General features: G+C 38.6%; 2 protein-coding genes across 3 annotated transcripts; both read left to right on the top strand.

The window, feature by feature from the left end:
* Positions 1 to 3,061: 3,061 nt before the first annotated feature.
* Positions 3,062 to 5,877, top strand: LOC117617603 (homeobox-leucine zipper protein HOX3; the record flags this gene model as incomplete). The annotated part of the gene is given in 4 exon segments (XM_034347050.1): positions 3,062 to 3,341; positions 3,745 to 3,932; positions 4,044 to 4,123; positions 5,375 to 5,877. Coding segments are annotated over 4 exon segments (861 nt in total), but the record flags the coding sequence as incomplete, so codon positions are not given.
* Positions 5,878 to 10,655: 4,778 nt separating this feature from the next.
* LOC117623752 (auxin efflux carrier component 3) lies at positions 10,656 to 14,656 on the top strand. 2 transcript variants are annotated; one of them, XM_034354729.1, is made up of 6 exons: positions 10,656 to 12,300; positions 12,376 to 12,703; positions 12,803 to 12,888; positions 13,440 to 13,597; positions 13,701 to 13,777; positions 13,915 to 14,067. In XM_034354729.1, the coding sequence occupies exons 1-6, from the start codon at positions 11,028 to 11,030 to the stop codon at positions 13,979 to 13,981; spliced, it is 1,989 nt and encodes a 662-aa protein (XP_034210620.1). In that variant the 5' UTR covers positions 10,656 to 11,027; the 3' UTR covers positions 13,982 to 14,067. The 2 variants fall into 2 exon arrangements, with proteins under 2 accessions (XP_034210620.1, XP_034210611.1); XM_034354720.1 differs by lacking the exon at positions 13,701 to 13,777 and having other exon boundaries at positions 13,915 to 14,656.
* Positions 14,657 to 19,062: the final 4,406 nt, after the last annotated feature.

Here is a 19,062-nt window from a genome sequence, read left to right as displayed (position 1 = left end):
GTTTTTCGACAAAGTTCAATTTGTTTCAAGGAAAGGCCGACTTCTTCTCGCGCACTTTGCTGTAAAGCTTTCTTCCTCTTTTAAACATCCTGTCCTCGACAGAAAATGACTTGGGAAAATTTTATAAAAAAATTTAGAGGAAAGTCCATAATGAAATAATGAGATACCTTAACTTCAGCTGAAGAAAAATAATTCAGGATTTCGGAAAATCTTTTTGTCCATCTGAACAAGGTCGTGCTTTCACATGTTATGTAGAATCATGGTCCATGTCAATTTCTTTTACTAATAACATTTTTTTGTTTTAATACAAGACGGTCTAACTACATACACTACCAAGGTGTCATAGGGGGTTTGAATTTGAGAGCACTGCTCCGAAAGTCTAGTTTATTTTTCAATTTGACAGACCTCGTTGGCTCACTAATAACATTCTTTACGAGGGAAAAGATAGGAGAGAAACAAATTGGCAATTTTTTGCTCAAATCCTTTGAATATGATATTTGATATAAGAACCTTCAACATTCCCCCAACAAAGTATTTCAAATTTCTTATTGTTACCAAATCAATGTCATCAAAATTTGGAATCTTACTGATTTGAATTTTGCAATTGTCAAGGGGAATATACGTCCGAATCAATGTCATCAAAATTTTGAAAATGAAAGGGGAAGCAATAATCAATCAAAGGAGATTTGACTGGATTTCCACATTAATAAATGTCTAATAAATCACATTCCGAATGATAAAAATCTTATGATAAAGATCATCATGTCATCGATTGATTTTGATCCTAGTGGAGGAGGGGGAGGAGCAGGAGCAGCAGCAGCAGCAGCACAGCAGCACGTGTGTGTGAGTGAGTGTTCTAAAGTGCAAACCACCGTAAGGCTGATGGGGCCCACCTGTAATCCACTGTGATTACAGGACATCGGTAGATGTCTGATAGAATGTCCAATCAGCAATTCACGAGAGGAGACAAGCAGACAAGTGGGTCCCGTACGGTTCCCTACCAATCATTCAAATGGTGAGGGTCCACAGCCACCATGTTGCATGACTTGTCTTCTATGTATGTAATGATGATCAAAGTAGACCCCACGTTCCCACGCCTTTTGCCGTATATACATAATACATACCATACCATAATAATTTTTCTCTCTTCTCTTTTCTCTTTAGAAATAATAGTTTCTTCTCAAAAAATGGGGAGTTGGAAAATTTGTGTTGTCAATGAGCGCGTGGGAAGAAAGAAAGGTCGTATTCTGTGTGTGGATAAATGAGTGCAAATGACCAAACAAAGCTGACCAAAAACCACCTCATCGACTCGACGGCCTTGTCACGCCACAAGGCCCATGACTTTACTCGATGCAAAATTGCCCAAAATACTAACGTGCCAATATATTCATGCATCTATATATCAAACTCATCACGAATATAGAGGCGTTATTTATCGATTAAACGGAGACAAATTTGACTAGATGAATTACACAACATGATAATTAGGCCGACAAGTGGTTGGTTTGGTGCATAACAAGAAAAACAGAAAATGGGTTCCCTTTATAATTCTTCACTTTTTGAGGATATTATTTTCTGGGCCATTGTTGGTTTATTGATTGATATTCATGGTCAAAACTCATTTCAGCTTTACCACTAATTGCTCCTTAATAATTAGGAGCCTTATTTTAATTAACAAGTTAATTAAATTGAATCGAATACATTAGTGGTCATTCGTGTTCTTGGAAAAACAAGAACATGTTCCCAATTCCAATTCCAAGCCATGGAATACGAACACTGACGTAATGTAAATTGGTAATTTCAATTTATAATAAAGAGGTTTGAAATTAATGAGAGAGAGAGAGAGAGAGAGAGAGCAGAAAGTGATTCAAAGTCATTGGTGCAATTAATAAGAGAGGTTCGCACAAAATTAGCATGCTCTTCCCTTCATAAATGACTCTGCTCCAAAATTCATACCCTCTCGAGAATTATGTCATTTTCATTTTGTACCCGCAAGCATTCAATTCAATTTCTCATTATCCGAACACTACGTAACACTTTGGCATTTATAATTCTATACCCACCATCAATTTGAAGAGTCATAAATGCTATAAATATTTTTTGATTGGTCCATCTCTATTATAAAATAAAATAAAAAATAGTTAGAATTAAATAAATATTTGAAATACTCATTAAATAAAGCAGCATTAAATTATAGGGAATCACTAGAAGTGCTTTCTCTCTCCTTAGATTTAGGAGTTCTTAGAGGACTCCATATTTTAGGAGGTGGATAATGAGCGTGGTTGGGGTTGCATTTTTACGATTCCTCTCTAAAATTTACTAAGGATGTGATTTAGGGAGCGTATTGTAGATGCTCTTAGACAAAAACAATATATATATATATATATATATATATAATTCAAAAAAGTTTTATAAAAAAACATTCTTTCCAATGTGCCCCATCCCATTGCTTTCCCATACCATCCTTTTTCTCTGCATCAGTGATCAAACTCTCAATGGTCTTGATTCAATCTATTACGATGATTGATGAAAGTTCATAAATAAAAGGCACAAAAATGCAAAATACTCTTATGGGTCGGTCCATTAAATAGGTTATCAATTTTCCTTTTGAAGAAGGTAGGAGAGAGAAAGGAAGGGGAGGAGCATTGAAAATGTTGTATGTATGCGTGTGTAGGTGTAGGAGTAGCAGGCAGCGAGAGAGAAGAAGGCTCAAGGCCCAAGCTCATGCTTCCCAATCATTTCATCAGCTGACCTTTCAACCGACAACCACACTCACGACTCAGACCCCCTGCTTTCCTTTCCTTTTATAATCGCTTAAACAAGAAAACTTGCCGGTTATTCTCCTACACTGGTTTTTTTTTTCTTCCTTCAGTTTGACACGTGTCTTACATCGGAACGGTCAGACCCTTTGACTTGGACGACAACAGTCAAATAAACCCTAACCCAACTCCAAATCCAAAACCAAAACCCACCCTCTACCCTTCTCATTTTCATATTTTTCTTGTTTCTTTTTACCCCTTTACCCTTTCGTTTTGTTTCTTCTCTCCTCCCACTATTTATTTGCCCTTTCCATCTTTTAACTTTTTCTCTCTATTTCATCATATAGTTTTGTGGCTTTCATCTCTGTCTCATTCTGTTTTTACTTTACCCTTCTCCTCTCTCCTTGCTCTTTTCTCCTTTCTCCTTTCTCCTTTCTCCTCCTTCTTCTTCTCGTCATACCTCCTGCAATCACGTTTATCAGGTGTTTATGGCGGTTTTTCCACCAACGGGCTCTTCGAGCTTGGAGTTGACTATATCTGTACCTGGCTTCTCTTCATACCCGTCTCTTCCTAATCCATCTGGTAATTAATTAGCCCACCAAGCTTATCTTCTTCATTTCTAGAGTTTTTTAGACTCAATTGATATTTGTGCCCTATTTGGGAAACCTCACGCTCTCTATTATCTGTGAGATATTCCCAATAATTGTCTTTTTATATAAGTTTTAAACATATGATCTTTTTTTTGGGGGGGTTAATCAGTTTCACATGTGATATGATCTTTACCCGGATATCTTGCATGTGTCTCTCCTTCTTTTTACCTTTTTTCTTCTTCTTTCCCAATATTTGTCTATCTCTCTGTTGAAAATCTCCAAAACCCTAAGAAGCTTTCTCTTTGTCATGTCTCATAAAGAAAAGTTTGGTGGCTGAAATTTGTTTGAAGACTTTTCTTATAATATGTCAAAAAATTGTGAATCGGGTTTTGCAGTGAGAGGTTTGGACATAAACCAAGTACCATCAATACAAGCAGATCAAGAAGAATGGATGACAGCAGGCATGGAAGACGAAGAAGACAGCAGTAATGGATCAGGCCCTCCGCGGAAGAAGCTTCGTCTCACAAAGGAACAGTCTCGTCTTCTCGAAGAGAGCTTCCGACAACACCACACCTTAAACCCTGTACGTAGCTATACGTAAGCTGTGTTTATAGGATTAATTTAAGCAAATACGTATAAATACATGTATAAAATATTGTTCAATAATTAATGGAGCACTGTTGGTGTTTTGCAGAAACAGAAAGAGGCGTTGGCGATGCAGTTGAAGCTGAGGCCGCGGCAAGTTGAGGTGTGGTTTCAAAATCGTAGGGCCAGGTAATGTCTATATGCGTGCTATAACTAGCTAGGGTCGTGGACTCATGGACTCATGGACTTAGAATCGGCCATTCATTAATTATTTTGTTGGTGGTTGGGATTTAAATATGCTGTGTACTATATATCTCTAGGTAATGTCCTTTTCAGAAATTATATATATTTATCGTTTGTATCTAATTCTTCTTATCCTGGCATCCTGGCATGTCTGTGTATTTGTGCATACAATTATATATCTATCCAACTCTTGATGTTCATAGTGGTCAGTCACTTGTTGCGCTTGTGCACGCACGCACGTAAAGAATCTTTGGCAGATTTTATTTAAAAACTATAGAGAGTGCCTTGTCTTTGTCCAGTTTTCTTTTTAAAGCAAAAAGATGTCACTCAGAATATTCTTTTTTATTTCTTCCTTTATTTCCTTTGCATGAAAATGGCTTAACCTAATATGATGTTATCAAATGATAATAATAATAAGAAAGTATGGGCAGTTACCATTAAATGTGGGTGGGTCAAAGTACAGATACAAAATTATGATGTGGTTAAACTCGTGAGGTGAGCTTTTACGAAGGAAGATAATGATAGTCGTCTTCCAAAAGAATAAACAACATAATGATGTTGTGGTGGTGTGGTGGTGCATTGATTAAGAGGATCAGTACTTATATTGTTTGTAGCCTCGTGTGCGAGTCTCGTCAGTTTCATCACTCTAATAATAAGTACCTGCTTTGACTCGGTCCATGCATTTATCATCATTATGTATCTCATCATCGATTATAATTTTTATGTTCGTATGATTTACCACATAAACTCTCACATTATTTTAAGCCATAACAATTTCATTTGCTCAAATGATTAATTCAAAGTCTTTCCCTTTTTACTTGTTTTCTTTGTTAAAGTTCAACAATGGACATATTTATTCTGGTTTTTTTTTTTCCTGAGGTTTTGAGTGTTTTATATAGTACTAAGTATATTTAATGCGCATATGTTATGGTTGGAAAATGGATGGATCAGTTATTGCACACTTACGTGCGACTTCATTCATTCATTTTTATATCAAATAAGTTTTCCATGTCTTTTACACATATGCATGTGGTTTTCTATGTGTTTTACACATGCATGTATAGTTTTCAATGTGTTTCTTATGTATCATCCAACCAAGTACCAACCAAAAAAACAAAGACCAAAAAAGTGTTTCTTATCGTGTATGTAAAATATAATTATGTTATTGGTAATTAATTAATATGACTGGTGATGCAGGAGCAAGCTGAAGCAAACAGAGATGGAATGCGAGTATCTGAAGAGATGGTTCGGATCACTGACTGAACAGAACAGGAGGCTACAAAGGGAGGTAGAGGAGCTGAGAGCCATGAAAGTGGGCCCACCCACCGTGCTTTCTCCCCACAGTTGTGAGCCTCTTCCGGCATCTACACTCACCATGTGCCCTCGCTGCGAGCGAGTCACCACCACCACCACCACGCTCGACAGGGACAAAGGCGGCCCCACCAAGACCAACATTTCTTCCGCCCCCGCTACCACCTTGTCCTCTAAAGTGGCAACGCCCGCCCTCTAATCCCGGGGTGCTGGCTGCATTGTTTAGTTTGTAATTTGACCCAGTACTTGATCACGATCATCAATATCAATGGAAATAGTCAAAAGCGAAAGATTAGAGAATGTTCATATAATTAATTGTTTATACAAGGTGTTGGGTTGGGACACAAAACACTGACGACTTGTTAATGTTTCAATGTTGGTTTGTGTTAGCATGTTTGCCACTTTCGCCTAGCAATGATTTCAAACCCCATTTTGAAATTGCTTCAATCTTTAAGCAGTCATGTCAAACATAGAGACCTCAAAATGCGATAATGGGTTCAGTCCAAGAAACAACCCAATAAGATTTTCATGGGCAAAGGCCCTCTACACCAATATTTATAGCCCAGCTGTCGTTTTGATATCTTTTATTTTCTGATAACTGTTTGTTTTTGTTTCATTATGTTCGCAGATACGCTTGAATAAGAAGTTTGGTTAGAAGTGATGCAAAGGTTAGCCCAAAGTCATGTGATTACGAGACCCCGATCGTAGGGAGGCCCAGACTTTGGGGTTTCATTTGTACAAGTGACGGAATCAATGGGCCTCTTACGACGAAAATCCTTGTCCTTGGGGGAAAAACAACAATGGACTCAATTGACTTGATCCATTGACAACCTAAAATTGAAAAATGGGGGGTTGTAGAGTAGCATCTGGTCCTGGGAAACGGGGGTTAAGTAGGCAAAGTTAAGCATTGGCTTGTCTTGTAATCCATAATCATTTTACATGAACTCCCTCCCAACCGAACATTAAGAATAAATTCACACACCTAAGGTGCATATATCACATGGGCATCGCCTTTATTCCAAATGGACGGTCATGGACTGTCATCACACATTATCATAAATTTAGTCACAAAGTTGATTTCCAACCTGTAATATAATATGTCAAAACATACACTCAACATGTCCCCAAGTTCCCATTTAATATGTTCCCCCCTTATTTATTTATTTATTTATTATAATAAAATGGCAGAGGAATGAGAGTTTAGGTGAGGATGGAAATGGCAGAGGAATGAGAGTTTGTGTCACCAACTCAGAAAGAATGTTCTTTCACATGGTTGGCTTTGGGATTGAATAAACTGAGACCCCACCCCACAAGCACGAAATCTGCTTGCTTGGTGTTGCTTTGCTACCTACACTAATTTTATTGCTGCTGCTCATAACATTTCTCTTGTAATTAGCAACCCTATCTTTATCATGATCAGAGCCCAAGATTGAGTCAACCTTGTTGTCAGTCACGACTCACGTGTACGTGGAACGGATAATTGCGGTTTAACAGTCCCCATTACGATGCATGTGAACGTGGTCTTCCCAATATTATACACTCGATGCATTTGGATTTGTGCCTAATTTAAAGTTGATATATATGCCTATAAATAATCAACTTATGATCATCCAATCCAATTAAAGAGGAGCTTGTGAAAAACGAAATGCAAGTTGGTTTGCAATTCTCTTTTTTTGAGTTAATCAATTTCGGAATGTGGCATGAGCTCAAGCAATAATGCTAGCAATTGCTTGGAAACCCAAAAATTGGGCCAATCTATGTTGACCGTTGGTACGAAGAAGAAGATATATGAAATAGGCCCAATGAGAATAACTGGAAGTCCTTAGCGGGCAGGCTGTGCGTATGTGTAGGTATATAGCATTTGCATGCCACTCACCTTTATTAAAAATGTGATATATAAATACGATATAATTAGCATTTTTGTTTGTATATTTATAGGCAAAAGGTCGATCTTAAAGTTAATAATTCATATTTGCTGTCTCAAACCCTACCACATTGTTTGGTAAGCATAAACAACGACCCTCCACAAAGAAAAGCCATGGTCCTAGATTCTTGCTTAAGTCGTCGCAATGCAAGCTTCTTTTTTAAGTACTAATATGTGGGGTTTAGAATTTGCACCCTTTATATAGGAGAAAGTGAAAAGTGCTTCAAGAAAGGAGAGTGATGCCTGGTGTGTTTAATTATTGTAAAATTGACCATACATATATATATCCATGTGGGTCAATTTGGTGTGATTATGATCTAAATATGAATTAATTTATGAGAAAACCATTTTCTAAAGATTGTTTATGAACTCAGCAAGCATATTGTAGTATTTTGGTGGCATGTTGGCATGGGGAAAGGGAAGATGATGAGGTTGGGGGGGCTCCAGCGGAAGCAGCAGCATGCATGGCCATGACTGATGAGCATGGGTTGTGGGGGACGCCCAAAGGCCTGACAGGCTCACATCTTTTGACTCAAACACGTTTCCTTAGCTAATTAAGCCTCTAGCTAAGCCTAAGCTACTAGCAATTAACTGCAGAAAAGGAGAGCCACTTGGAAGTGGAACCACTCATCTTTCGACCGTACGCGCACACATTTGTGAATTTTTGGACCTCTATCAACTTTTCTATATATATTATTATTACCTTTCTCTTTGGCTTTGGTCACATCTCAGTCATCTTCTCTTCTCTCTTTAACTCTAATAATGCTTGCTACTCTTGAGGTTATCAATTATATATAGCTTTTATGACTTTGCAATATTTGATTCTTATGAAAAAAGTTCATATTGAATAATGTAAGTAAAAGTCATGCACCAAAATAGACCCCCTTCACAATTCTCATCTTTGATTTCTTTTTTGGTAAATACCACGAGGTGTCCTCACATTTAAAGAATGGGATTAATCTCCGCTCGAAATTCGGCTTGCCCCTGACCACAAACTGCTTCCAACAGGTTTCGAACCCCTGCAATACTCATTAATTAATTAATTACTTTAAAATTGTCACGAAATTAAGGAGGAAGCTGCATGATGGAATCATAAAGATTTGAAAAGGTTCCAATCCAAGGGAATACAATCTCATATACCAAACTTTTTCATGCATGTATCTGTTTTTACTAGTAAAAAACTCTCATATCGCTGATAAGAAAACAATATTATTCTTGTTTAGTCAGTATGATGACCAGAAGCATCAATAATTAATTGATTAAAAATCTGTTTAAAAAAACATGAATTGAATTAATCAATGGCTTTGATAAAAATAAAAATAAAAATAAAATGGCGATGGAAAAGGGCAAAGAGAAAGGAAGGGGGGTTGAGCTAATGATTTGGGTGATCCATTTCCATATATCAAAGGGAATAAAAGGAAGGTGGAAGTTCATGAGTGATAAACATCAGTCGCATTCACTTATACCTAAAATATTTGATCAGTCCTCTTTGGCCTCTGCTCTGCATGACTGAAAATACATTATCATGTCACGCAAAAGTAGGGACCTTTTGGCTGTAATCACCCACCGTCAAATTCCTCCCGAGCCCAACTCAAAACATGCATCATTTAAATACGGAAAATTATAAACAAACTTAAGGGCTCTTTAGGACCCAAAAAGGTTTGGTTTCTGTTACCCACCTCATTTCTTCTTCTTTTCTTGTTTTTTTTTTATCTACACCCACTATCTTGTATCTCATTTTTGTTTTGTGCCCATTTTCCCATTTAAAATCATTATGGCAAGAAACTGAACATTCTGATTTTTTGCATCGATACTTTACTATTTATTTAAATTTTGTATTATCTTCATAATCCACGGTACCTACAAGAAGATAAAATTCGTCAAAAAAATATTTGATACTTACGAAACAACAATATACCTATGAATAAAAAAGTATAAAATATACCAATTTTGAGATATGATAAAATGAATGTGACAATTATTAATAATTATTCACCTAAAACTTTGTTTGTTTATCGTCTTTATTTCTATATATAACATTAAATCATACAAGAAGAGTCGACAAAATAAAAGGTGTATAGTATAGTGTAGGGTAAAATATACATCGTTTTTTATATTTATAATAGTACTGAAGAGAGAGAGAGAGAGAGAAGAAGGGTACCAAGTTAAGTGGAAGAGTAGGATTGGATGGGCAAAATGATTGAATGTGCATGCATGCGAGAATTTGTTCGATAAAATGTTTGAGGATGTGATGGTCACAATCTGATGAACAATCAGTTTGATTGAATTGCAGGATCTCTGCCAAACTTTTAAGTACTTTGTGCTTCATCCTTTGACTCTGTTCAAACCAAATTTTGTCATCTTTAACCTCAATCTGCGCGCTTACCAGTTTGGTGCTAACTTACTATACTGCGATTCAATCATTTGACTTCTTTTTTTCACCAATTTATTTCTTTAGCAGCAGTGGATCCTGAAATACGATTCATTTTTATCATTTTTTTTTACAGACAAGAGCAACCAGAATTAGACCGAAATTAAAAAAAACTAGAAACGAAAGTGGAAAAAGAAGATAGAAGACTGTCCACGTCATTGAACAACCTATTACCACACGAGTACTACCACGTGTAGGAACCCATGTTGGGTTAAGCTAATCATATTAGGCGGTCATCAATTCCTAACCCACCCACCTTTCACTTCACACACACATTACATGTACACATACACACACACTCTCTCTCTCTCTCTCTTGTCGCGGTCCCAAATCTATAGGAACTAGGTACAACATTTCACACGCTCACTCTCTCACTCTACTCACGTGTGTGCCTTTACCTATACAATTTGGTTGGAAAAAAAACACGAGACTTAGAAGAACAATACTTTTTAAAAAAATATCATAAAAGACTTAACAAGAATTAAAAATACTCTCATATCATATCATATGTTAAGAAAACGAAAGCTTTGAAGTCACATGTTGGAAAATTTAAGATGCTCGTATTGAAAACGGAATAGGAATCAACAGACAAATAAGTTCGTATAAAATGTAAACAAAACACTTATCTTTGCAGCAGGAAAATAGACTCTCACTTGATGCTGATGGGATTTAAAGTTTTTAAATTAAATAAATTAAAAATGATATCGGCAACATATACGCGCCTGAGTGTGTATGTATATCTAATCTCTTATCTGTGTGGCCTCCTATATATATTCCCTCCAAAGTTACTACAACCCCTTGTAAAATCACTCCCTCCCTTCCCTTACTCTCTCTCTTCTCTCTCACACACTCTCATCAGTGTTTCCCTCTCTCTATCTCTCTCTAGGGTCATCAGCCGTATGAGAAGAAAAGCACACTGACTGAGCGCAGCCAACAACAGCTGCACACGAGAACGTGCTCCAGTAATCCCCCAGTTCGTTATCTAACGGTTTTCCCCTTCTTCCCATTTTGCCCTTTCCCTCTTCTCCAATTCACATCCAAATGCCACCAAACCTCCACCACCACCGCCACCACCAGATCTGAACCCAAACTCTGAATTACTAAGCCAGGCGAAGAGCCTTTGCACTTTTCTCTTCCCTTCTCTTCTCTATCACAAACACAAGTTGATAACTAACCAATTCAAAATGATATCGTGGCACGACCTTTACAAAGTCTTAACGGCGGTGGTGCCGCTGTACGTTGCCATGATCTTAGCCTACGGCTCCGTCAGGTGGTGGAAGATCTTCTCCCCTGACCAGTGCTCCGGCATCAACCGCTTCGTCGCCATCTTTGCCGTCCCTTTACTCTCCTTCCACTTCATCTCCACCAACAACCCCTACACCATGAACTTCCGCTTCATCGCCGCCGACACCCTCCAGAAAATCATCATGCTCTTCGCCTTGGGCCTCTGGACCAACTTCACCCGCAACGGTAGCCTCGAGTGGATGATCACCATTTTCTCCCTCTCCACCCTCCCCAACACTCTCGTCATGGGAATTCCCCTCCTAATCGCCATGTACGGCCACAAAATCCCCGAATCCGGCAGCCTCATGGTGCAAGTGGTGGTCCTGCAGTGCATCATTTGGTACACTCTCCTCCTCTTCCTCTTCGAGTACCGCGGCGCCAAGCTCCTCATCATGGAGCAGTTCCCCGAAACCGCCGCTTCCATCGTCTCCTTCAAAGTCGACTCCGACGTCGTTTCGCTCGACGGCCGCGATTTCCTCGAGACCGACGCCGAGATTGGAGACGACGGTAAGCTCCACGTCAAGGTCCGCAAGTCCAACGCCTCCCGGCGGTCGCTCTCCGCAATGACGCCTCGGCCATCTAACCTTACAGGCGCAGAGATTTACAGCTTGAGCTCGTCCCGGAACCCGACTCCGAGGGGCTCGAATTTCAACCCCTCCGATTTTTACTCCATGATGGGAGTTCAAGGCTTCAACACGAGGCACTCCAATTTCGGACCCGCCGACTTGTATTCGGTTCAGTCCTCCCGAGGTCCGACTCCGAGACCGTCAAATTTCGAAGAGACTCCAATGCCGCAGGCGCAGACGGTTACGTCTCCGCGGTTTGGGTTTTACCCGGCGCAGACGGTACCGGCTTCATACCCGGGGCCGAATCCCGAGTTCTCGGCCCCTGTCAGTAAAAGCAGTACCAAAAACCAACAGCAGCAACCGCAAGTGGCAGCGCAACAGGCTTTGAATAATGGTGCTACTAAAACAAATAGTCATCCACATGATGCTAAGGAGCTCCACATGTTTGTTTGGAGCTCCAGTGCCTCCCCTGTTTCGGAAGGCGGTGGGCTCCATGTATTTGGCGGTACAGATTTTGGCGCGTCCGAGCAATCTGGACGGTCCGATCAGGGCGCTAAGGAGATAAGGATGTTGGTTGCTGATCACCCCCAAAATGGAGAAAACAAAGGTAACTAACCACTATTCTGCTGGGCATTAATTAATAATTCAATATTTTTTATAATTTAATTTAATGAATGTGTAGTGGCTGTTACTGAGAGTGGTGGTGGTGAGGGGGTGTATGGTGGAGAAGCGTTTAGCTTTGGCGGGAGGGGTGGTGCTGCAGAGGGAGAGGAAGAGAGGGAAAAAGAGGGACCCACTGGGCTCAACAAGGTGGGTTCGAGCTCAACAGCTGAGCTACACCCAAAGGGCGGTGGAGGTCCTGAGCACGATCCGTCTGGTAGCGGAAAACAAATGCCTCCTGCGAGCGTTATGACCCGTCTGATCTTGATCATGGTGTGGCGCAAGCTTATCCGCAATCCCAACACGTATTCTAGTCTCATTGGTCTCATCTGGTCTCTGATCGCTTTCCGGTGAGACAACTTAAAATGAAGTTTAATGATTGATTTCCTATTTCGATTGTTTGTTACAAATTTTGAACATATTTACAACGTATATATATATACTTGTAGGTGGCATGTGGCGATGCCGAAAATAATAGCCAAGTCAATCTCCATACTGTCCGATGCTGGGCTAGGAATGGCTATGTTCAGCTTAGGTGAGTTAATTGTTTCTTAATTTCAATTAATTTATAAGCAAATTGGTAATTCCTTCTCTCCAATAATACCAAATTAATAACATGCATGGTCGGGGTTCGTATTAGAGTAGGAACAAGCATAATAAATAACTTTCAGAAGCATAATAATAATAATCTGTGAAATTGAATGAGTTGCGGCGCCTATATCTTCGTGGCAAAATTTGAGTCGTCGGTCAATATTTGTTTGGCACCATGATTTGTATTCTATCAAAACCATCCATCCATCCACTGGTTCTTTTCTTACAGCTTTTGTACGTAGTTTTAAACTTGGACTATAAATGGGTATTGACCACCCGACATGTGGGGTCCTGCTCTTGCGGTCCAGGGTCGGTGGGCATTGGTTGTCACAGATGCCAATTCGCTCTAAATTAGTGAAGGTAGTTGAAACCCAGCTGAAACCCCCCATAATTTTTTAATTTAAAAAAAAAAACAAATAATAATAATAATAAGCAGCTTAATTACTTAGCTTTAATTACTATACTGAATTACTGATTATTTACTGATGAAATTAGGTCTGTTCATGGCACTTCAACCCAAGATAATTGCTTGTGGGAACTCGGTCGCCGGATTTGCAATGGCTGTGAGGTTCCTGACTGGCCCAGCGGTCATGGCTGCTGCCTCCATTGCTGTTGGCCTGCGCGGTACCCTCCTCCATTTAGCTATTGTCCAGGTACACTTCATCATCACCTTTATTTTTAATTATTTATTCAGATATAATTGTTTAATTAATGTTAGTAATGAACATATATATATATATATATATATATATATAGGCTGCCCTTCCTCAAGGAATTGTTCCATTTGTGTTTGCCAAGGAGTACAATGTCCATCCAGCCATTCTCAGCACTGCGTAAGTAGACACATATTACATGTCAAACTCAATTAGTAAAATATAATTCAATGTCGGTTAATTCACTCTTATTTTTTCATTTATCTTTTAATTAACTAATTAATGAACTTAACTTAGCTTAACTGTAAAAATTGCAGGGTTATATTTGGAATGTTGATAGCGTTACCAATTACTCTTGTCTACTACATTATTCTCGGACTGTAAATGTTTGTTGTCATAGAAGCTTAAACACAAGAGAGTTGTATGTTGTGGTGCAATTGTGTCACACTTTAAATTGTGATTTTGGAGTATGTACCTACAAGCTTGATGAGGGATTTTCCGGCATATGAGAAAGAAACTAGCAGGAGGAGGAATTCGGCAAGGTTGAAGGTTGTTATTCCAAATTTTTGGGAGCAAAAGTAATAGATTTTTGACTTTTTGTAATTAAAGAAGGGGAAGCCCTGTTATAAGGATCATGCTCCCATTAGAGGCCAAAGTTTATCTTAATTTATGAAAGCTTTGTTGGAAGGGAGCAACGCAACGCAAGTCTGTGTAGCCTTGAGAGGAAAAGAAGGAAAAGCATATATCCCTAAATCAATCATATATATATATATCTAATTCTCTTCATTTCGTCAGTCAGGTCAGGCCTCCGATTTCAAGCAAATTCGTCCTTTATTGTATAAAATAAGTGACAATTGAAATTGGTTCATGAATATATGGAAGACAAAAGAATAGGTGACAAAAATATTAAAGATGGCATTTTATTTTTATATAATTTATCATTTTCCTAGTATAGTATAGTTTTCTTGTCTAGAGGTTTTTTTCTTCTTCTTAACTTTGTTCCCAGTGATGATTTTGATGATATACTATCCGGGGAATGTGGATCCGGAAATTATTTGAGTTTGTCGTTATTGATGATTCTGAACTAATTTTTCTACTGGAAGTGATTAGTACCAAAAAAACTTGGACAGGGGAGACATTAATTTTGTCAATCACCTATGTTAATTAGGTGTTAATAAAAAGAGAGTCAAAGACAGAGGATGGATTTTTCAGCAAGGATAAAGACTTGTGAATGGACCACCCTCTTATTCTTGATATTATGCAAGCGAAAGCAACTTGTGGAGACTTTTTGTAGTTGGGTTAGAGCAAGCAAAGGCATTTGGTTGAATTTTAATTGAAACCACATTGTCTTTCTTCTACCATTTTGTATATGGATGCACAAAAAGGAGAGGGGCTTTGAAGTTGCTTGCTGCTTCTTTTTCTCTTAAGATAAAAAGTGAGATGAGAAAAAGCGGAAAAGTTGATAAGCTGGAGTCAAAAAGCAATTTAGGCTTAGGTTACTTTGTAGCTTTTCGCTTTTGATGCGCCCACAACCCTACCCTACTTTTGTTAGTTTTTATTTATTTATTTATTTATTTATTTATTTAATTTAGGAGGCCCATAGGCCGACTAGGCAGTGGTGGGCTGGTCAGAAGTTCAACTTTATTTTTTTTTATAAATAAGGAAAATGATAGCACGTGATGGGTGGCAATCAATTTGTGTATGTCACTCATTCATTCATAATGATCACAGAACATCACCTCCTCCCACAAGTCGAAGTCGGTTGTGGTGATCATCAGATTCATGACGCCAATTCTAAATCTCAATGCGAATGATTTGACAGATCTTCCATGTAATTTTCGGCTTGTATATATGTATGTATTTCGTGAAAACAATGTACAATTCATTAAGAAAATTCAATTTCATAAAAAATATGCAAAACTTCACACAGGCATTGAGGAAGGAAGAAAAATACGAAACGAAGGTAGGTTGCAAAGTGTAAATTGTTTTTGTTACAACCTTTTAATTATAAAGTGACATGTCCTTAATATTACATCCAATGGATTACAGACTTTCGATTTTCTTTGTTCTGTTTATATATATAAATAAATAAACTTTTTCTCTTTACTTATGCAAAACTTACACGCGTCTGCCCATCTCTTCTTCATCTCTTACTTCTTTTAGCGCCTACACCTAAGAGCACTTCCACTCATTTGCCAAGTCAAAGGACAAGGGAAAGACAATGGATGTTACTATTCACGTGAATAGTGACAGCCCTTCAAAATGCTTGTTGTGTTTCCATCCATTGCCATGGCAAATGGCAAATACTATTCACTTAATTTTTAAATTTTTTTTTACTTAAATGATTAATTTGGATAAGATTTTCAGTTGCCACGTGTCCATATTTATTATAAAATTCACATCTCAAATTTCAGATGAGATTTTCGATTGCCACGTGTCAATATTTATTATAAAATACAAATTTCATATTTCAAATAAAATTTTCACCCTCTAAAATTGTGTCACGTGTTATCTTTATCTTCTACATCCCTCTATAAAACCAGAGCCTCAACTCAGACCTCTCACACCATATCCTCTCTATCCTTTCATTTCTCAAATTTTAGAAAACACATTCCACTCTTAATGTCTTACATGAGGAGGTGCTTGGAGAGGCAAAAGCGAGCAATTGAAGAGGGAAGTTGCAAACGAGCTGAAGAACAAAGGGAGGAGGAAGAAGATGATGAACAAGTTGCCATGGCAGTGGGTATGCTCCATCTATCAAGCCAAAGCTACCACCATGGTTCACAAGTCGGCCGTGGCCCTAACGTAGACAGACGTAAGCATTTTCAGAGTAAGAATCTTTTGGAAGATTATTTTATCTTAAATTCGTTGTACTATATTGTTGATTTTCAAGGGTGATATAGAATGCATAAATTTTTTGGGATTTTTTTTTTAAATTTCAATTTTTTTTAACAAAAAAAAGGGCAACTGTCGGATTGGAAGGATCGGACAAGCCACATGGCTTCTAGCCGTTGGCAGAAATCAGGGCTGACGCTCGGCCAGCGTTAGCGCATAAAAGTTTCAAACTGAGGCACTGACGTCAGCTACCCTCTGACATGAGCTTGAGCTCGTTTTGCCTTTGCACTTGCTCAGGTTGGTGGTCCCCACCATTTCCTTAGGCTGTAGAAGCCCGCTGGGAGCTCGAAATTGGGCTAAGGCCCCTTCTTACCCGAGCTTCGTGGCTCGAACGTAGACAGACGTAAGCATTCTCGAAGTAAGAATCTTTTGGAAGATTACTTTATCATAAATTCGTTGTACTATATTGTTGATTTTCGAGGGCGATATAGAATGCATAAATTTTTTGGGATTTTTTTTAAATTTCAATTTTGTTTAACAAAAAAAAAAGGGCAACTGTTGGATTGGAGGGATTGGACAAGCCACATGGCTTCTAGCTGTTGGCGGAAATCAGGGTTGACTCCCAGCTTGCTTTAGCTCATAGAAGTTTCAAACCGAGGCGCTGACAGTTACCCTCTGACGTGAGCTTGAGCTCATTTTGCCTTTGCGCTTGCTTAGGTTGGTGGTCCCCACCATTTGCCCAGGTTGTAGAAGCTCGCTGGAAGCTCGAAACTGGGCTAAGGCCCCTTCTTACTCGAGCTTCCCTTGTGGGCTGGAAATGTTCTAAATGGTCTTCACAGATCAAGATAATGGAGAATAGAAGACTGATGTCACCTAAACCCTAATCTTCAACCTTCATTAACTTTCGTGCTTCCATAAATTAAGGCCATCTTTCAAGTACTAATTAATATGTACATTAACTATTATCTCCTCTAACTAATAATAACTAGTGTGACTACGTGAGTACTGGAAAATATTTTTGTTCACCACCATAATTTTTAGTACTTAACACATGTTTATTGGTATAACCATAGTTAACTCTTTACTTCGTATTTATGAAACTATGGTTATGCTCATAGACACATATCAAGTATTGAGAAGAATGATGATGAGAGTACAGTTTAGGTTAAAGTTGTGAGAAAAAATACTCCTGTGAATACTATACAATGAGCATGCAAAAGCCCATCCATATTTAAATGTTATTAATTTGGTGAGTGTTGGGATTAGGCATTTGGCAAAACCCGTATCCCAAGATTTGAATTAAGGAGACGGTGTCGATATGGGAGGGAACATACGCACTACACAGTGGAACACTAGGTGTTAACTAAAACCCAAGCAATATAAGTTATTATTATATGATCTCTGTAAAAAAAAAAAAAAAAAAAAAATGATGGAAGAATATATATATATACACACACATATAGGAGGAGGAAACTAATAAATAAGACGAAGACAAGAATTAGGCCGTAGATCACGAAATTAAAGATAAGGAAGAAGAGAGGCAAGAAAGACGACCAACATGCTCGCTCCATGATATCCAAAAGAGGCCCAAAGCAGGCAGAAAGGCAGGCTGAACGCCCGCCAGAACGCGAAAGCGATGGTGTTGGAGGTTGCAAACGGGTGAGTTACGAAACCGACGACTCATGAACCCTAGATCCATGTTCACGGTACAATTTCACATGCATTTGTAGCCACAATCCAACAAAATTAAGTTCTCACCCCCACGTGTGCACTCTGCTCCATCAACCTCAGCCTCACCTTTTAATTTCTCATTATCTCTATCTATAATCCTACTGGCTAATTCTACCAAAAGAATTAAGAAATCAATCAATCGTTCCATCCATGTGTTTTCTAAACAAATAATATGTTAATCTCGAGATTTGGCAAACAACATCAAGTTATTGTTTTAGATGATATTTTTGAGCCCATAAATAGATGATAGATGATAGATGAGAGATGATAGATAGACCACAATTATTATGTGCAGTGCATATGCATGGCATGGCACCACCAGTATGATTGTTGATGGATGTGGACTAAATGGCGGGGCCTGAGAGCAATGGCATGGACGATTAAAGATTGATCATCGTACAGTTCACGCACACAGGTGGCTAAAGCATTAGGGCGGGGCCCATGCTCATGTGGATGCCCATACTTTGGTCATGTGGAGCTAATTAAAGGAGGTTTTTTTTTTTTTTGACGAAAAATTAAAGGAGGTTTGAAACAACTAACATTGTAGCCAAACATGCCGTGGTTAGCTATGTATAATTGCTCACTGAGGAGGGAGGCCCCCGTAGATAAACGGAAGGAAAGGATACATATAGAGAATCCAAGTAAGGTAGGGACTGTTTGGAGGAACCAAGTTTTGCAGAGCTTTTGGACTTTGCAGGAAGCACTTTTCTTTGGATACAAAGGGAATGGACCCCAATGTGACACGAACCACACTTCTCTTTCTTTCTCTCTCTCTCTCTCTCTCTCTCTCTCTCTCTCTCTCTCTCTCTCTCTACGTTAGCTAAGGTCTAACTGAAGGGTCCTACCATTTTAAGACTCTTTAGTCTTTACCTTTGCAAAGGGAACTTTGTGTTGTGTGG

Source organism: Prunus dulcis, chromosome 1 (genome assembly GCF_902201215.1).
Source record: "Prunus dulcis chromosome 1, ALMONDv2, whole genome shotgun sequence".
Classification (NCBI taxonomy): domain Eukaryota; kingdom Viridiplantae; phylum Streptophyta; class Magnoliopsida; order Rosales; family Rosaceae; genus Prunus; species Prunus dulcis.
The sequence above is the reverse complement of the archived record's forward strand: the minus strand, read 5'-3'. Positions and strand labels throughout refer to the sequence as shown.

Coding starts and splice junctions, on each gene's coding strand:
- LOC117623752 (XM_034354720.1), top strand. CDS start 11,028: ATGATATCGTGGCACGACCTTTACAAAGTCTTAACGGCGGTGGTGCCG. Junction 12,301..12,375: donor CCAAAATGGAGAAAACAAAG/GTAACTAACCAC, acceptor ATGAATGTGTAG/TGGCTGTTACTGAGAGTGGT. Junction 13,598..13,914: donor TCCATTTAGCTATTGTCCAG/GTACACTTCATC, acceptor TAAAAATTGCAG/GGTTATATTTGGAATGTTGA.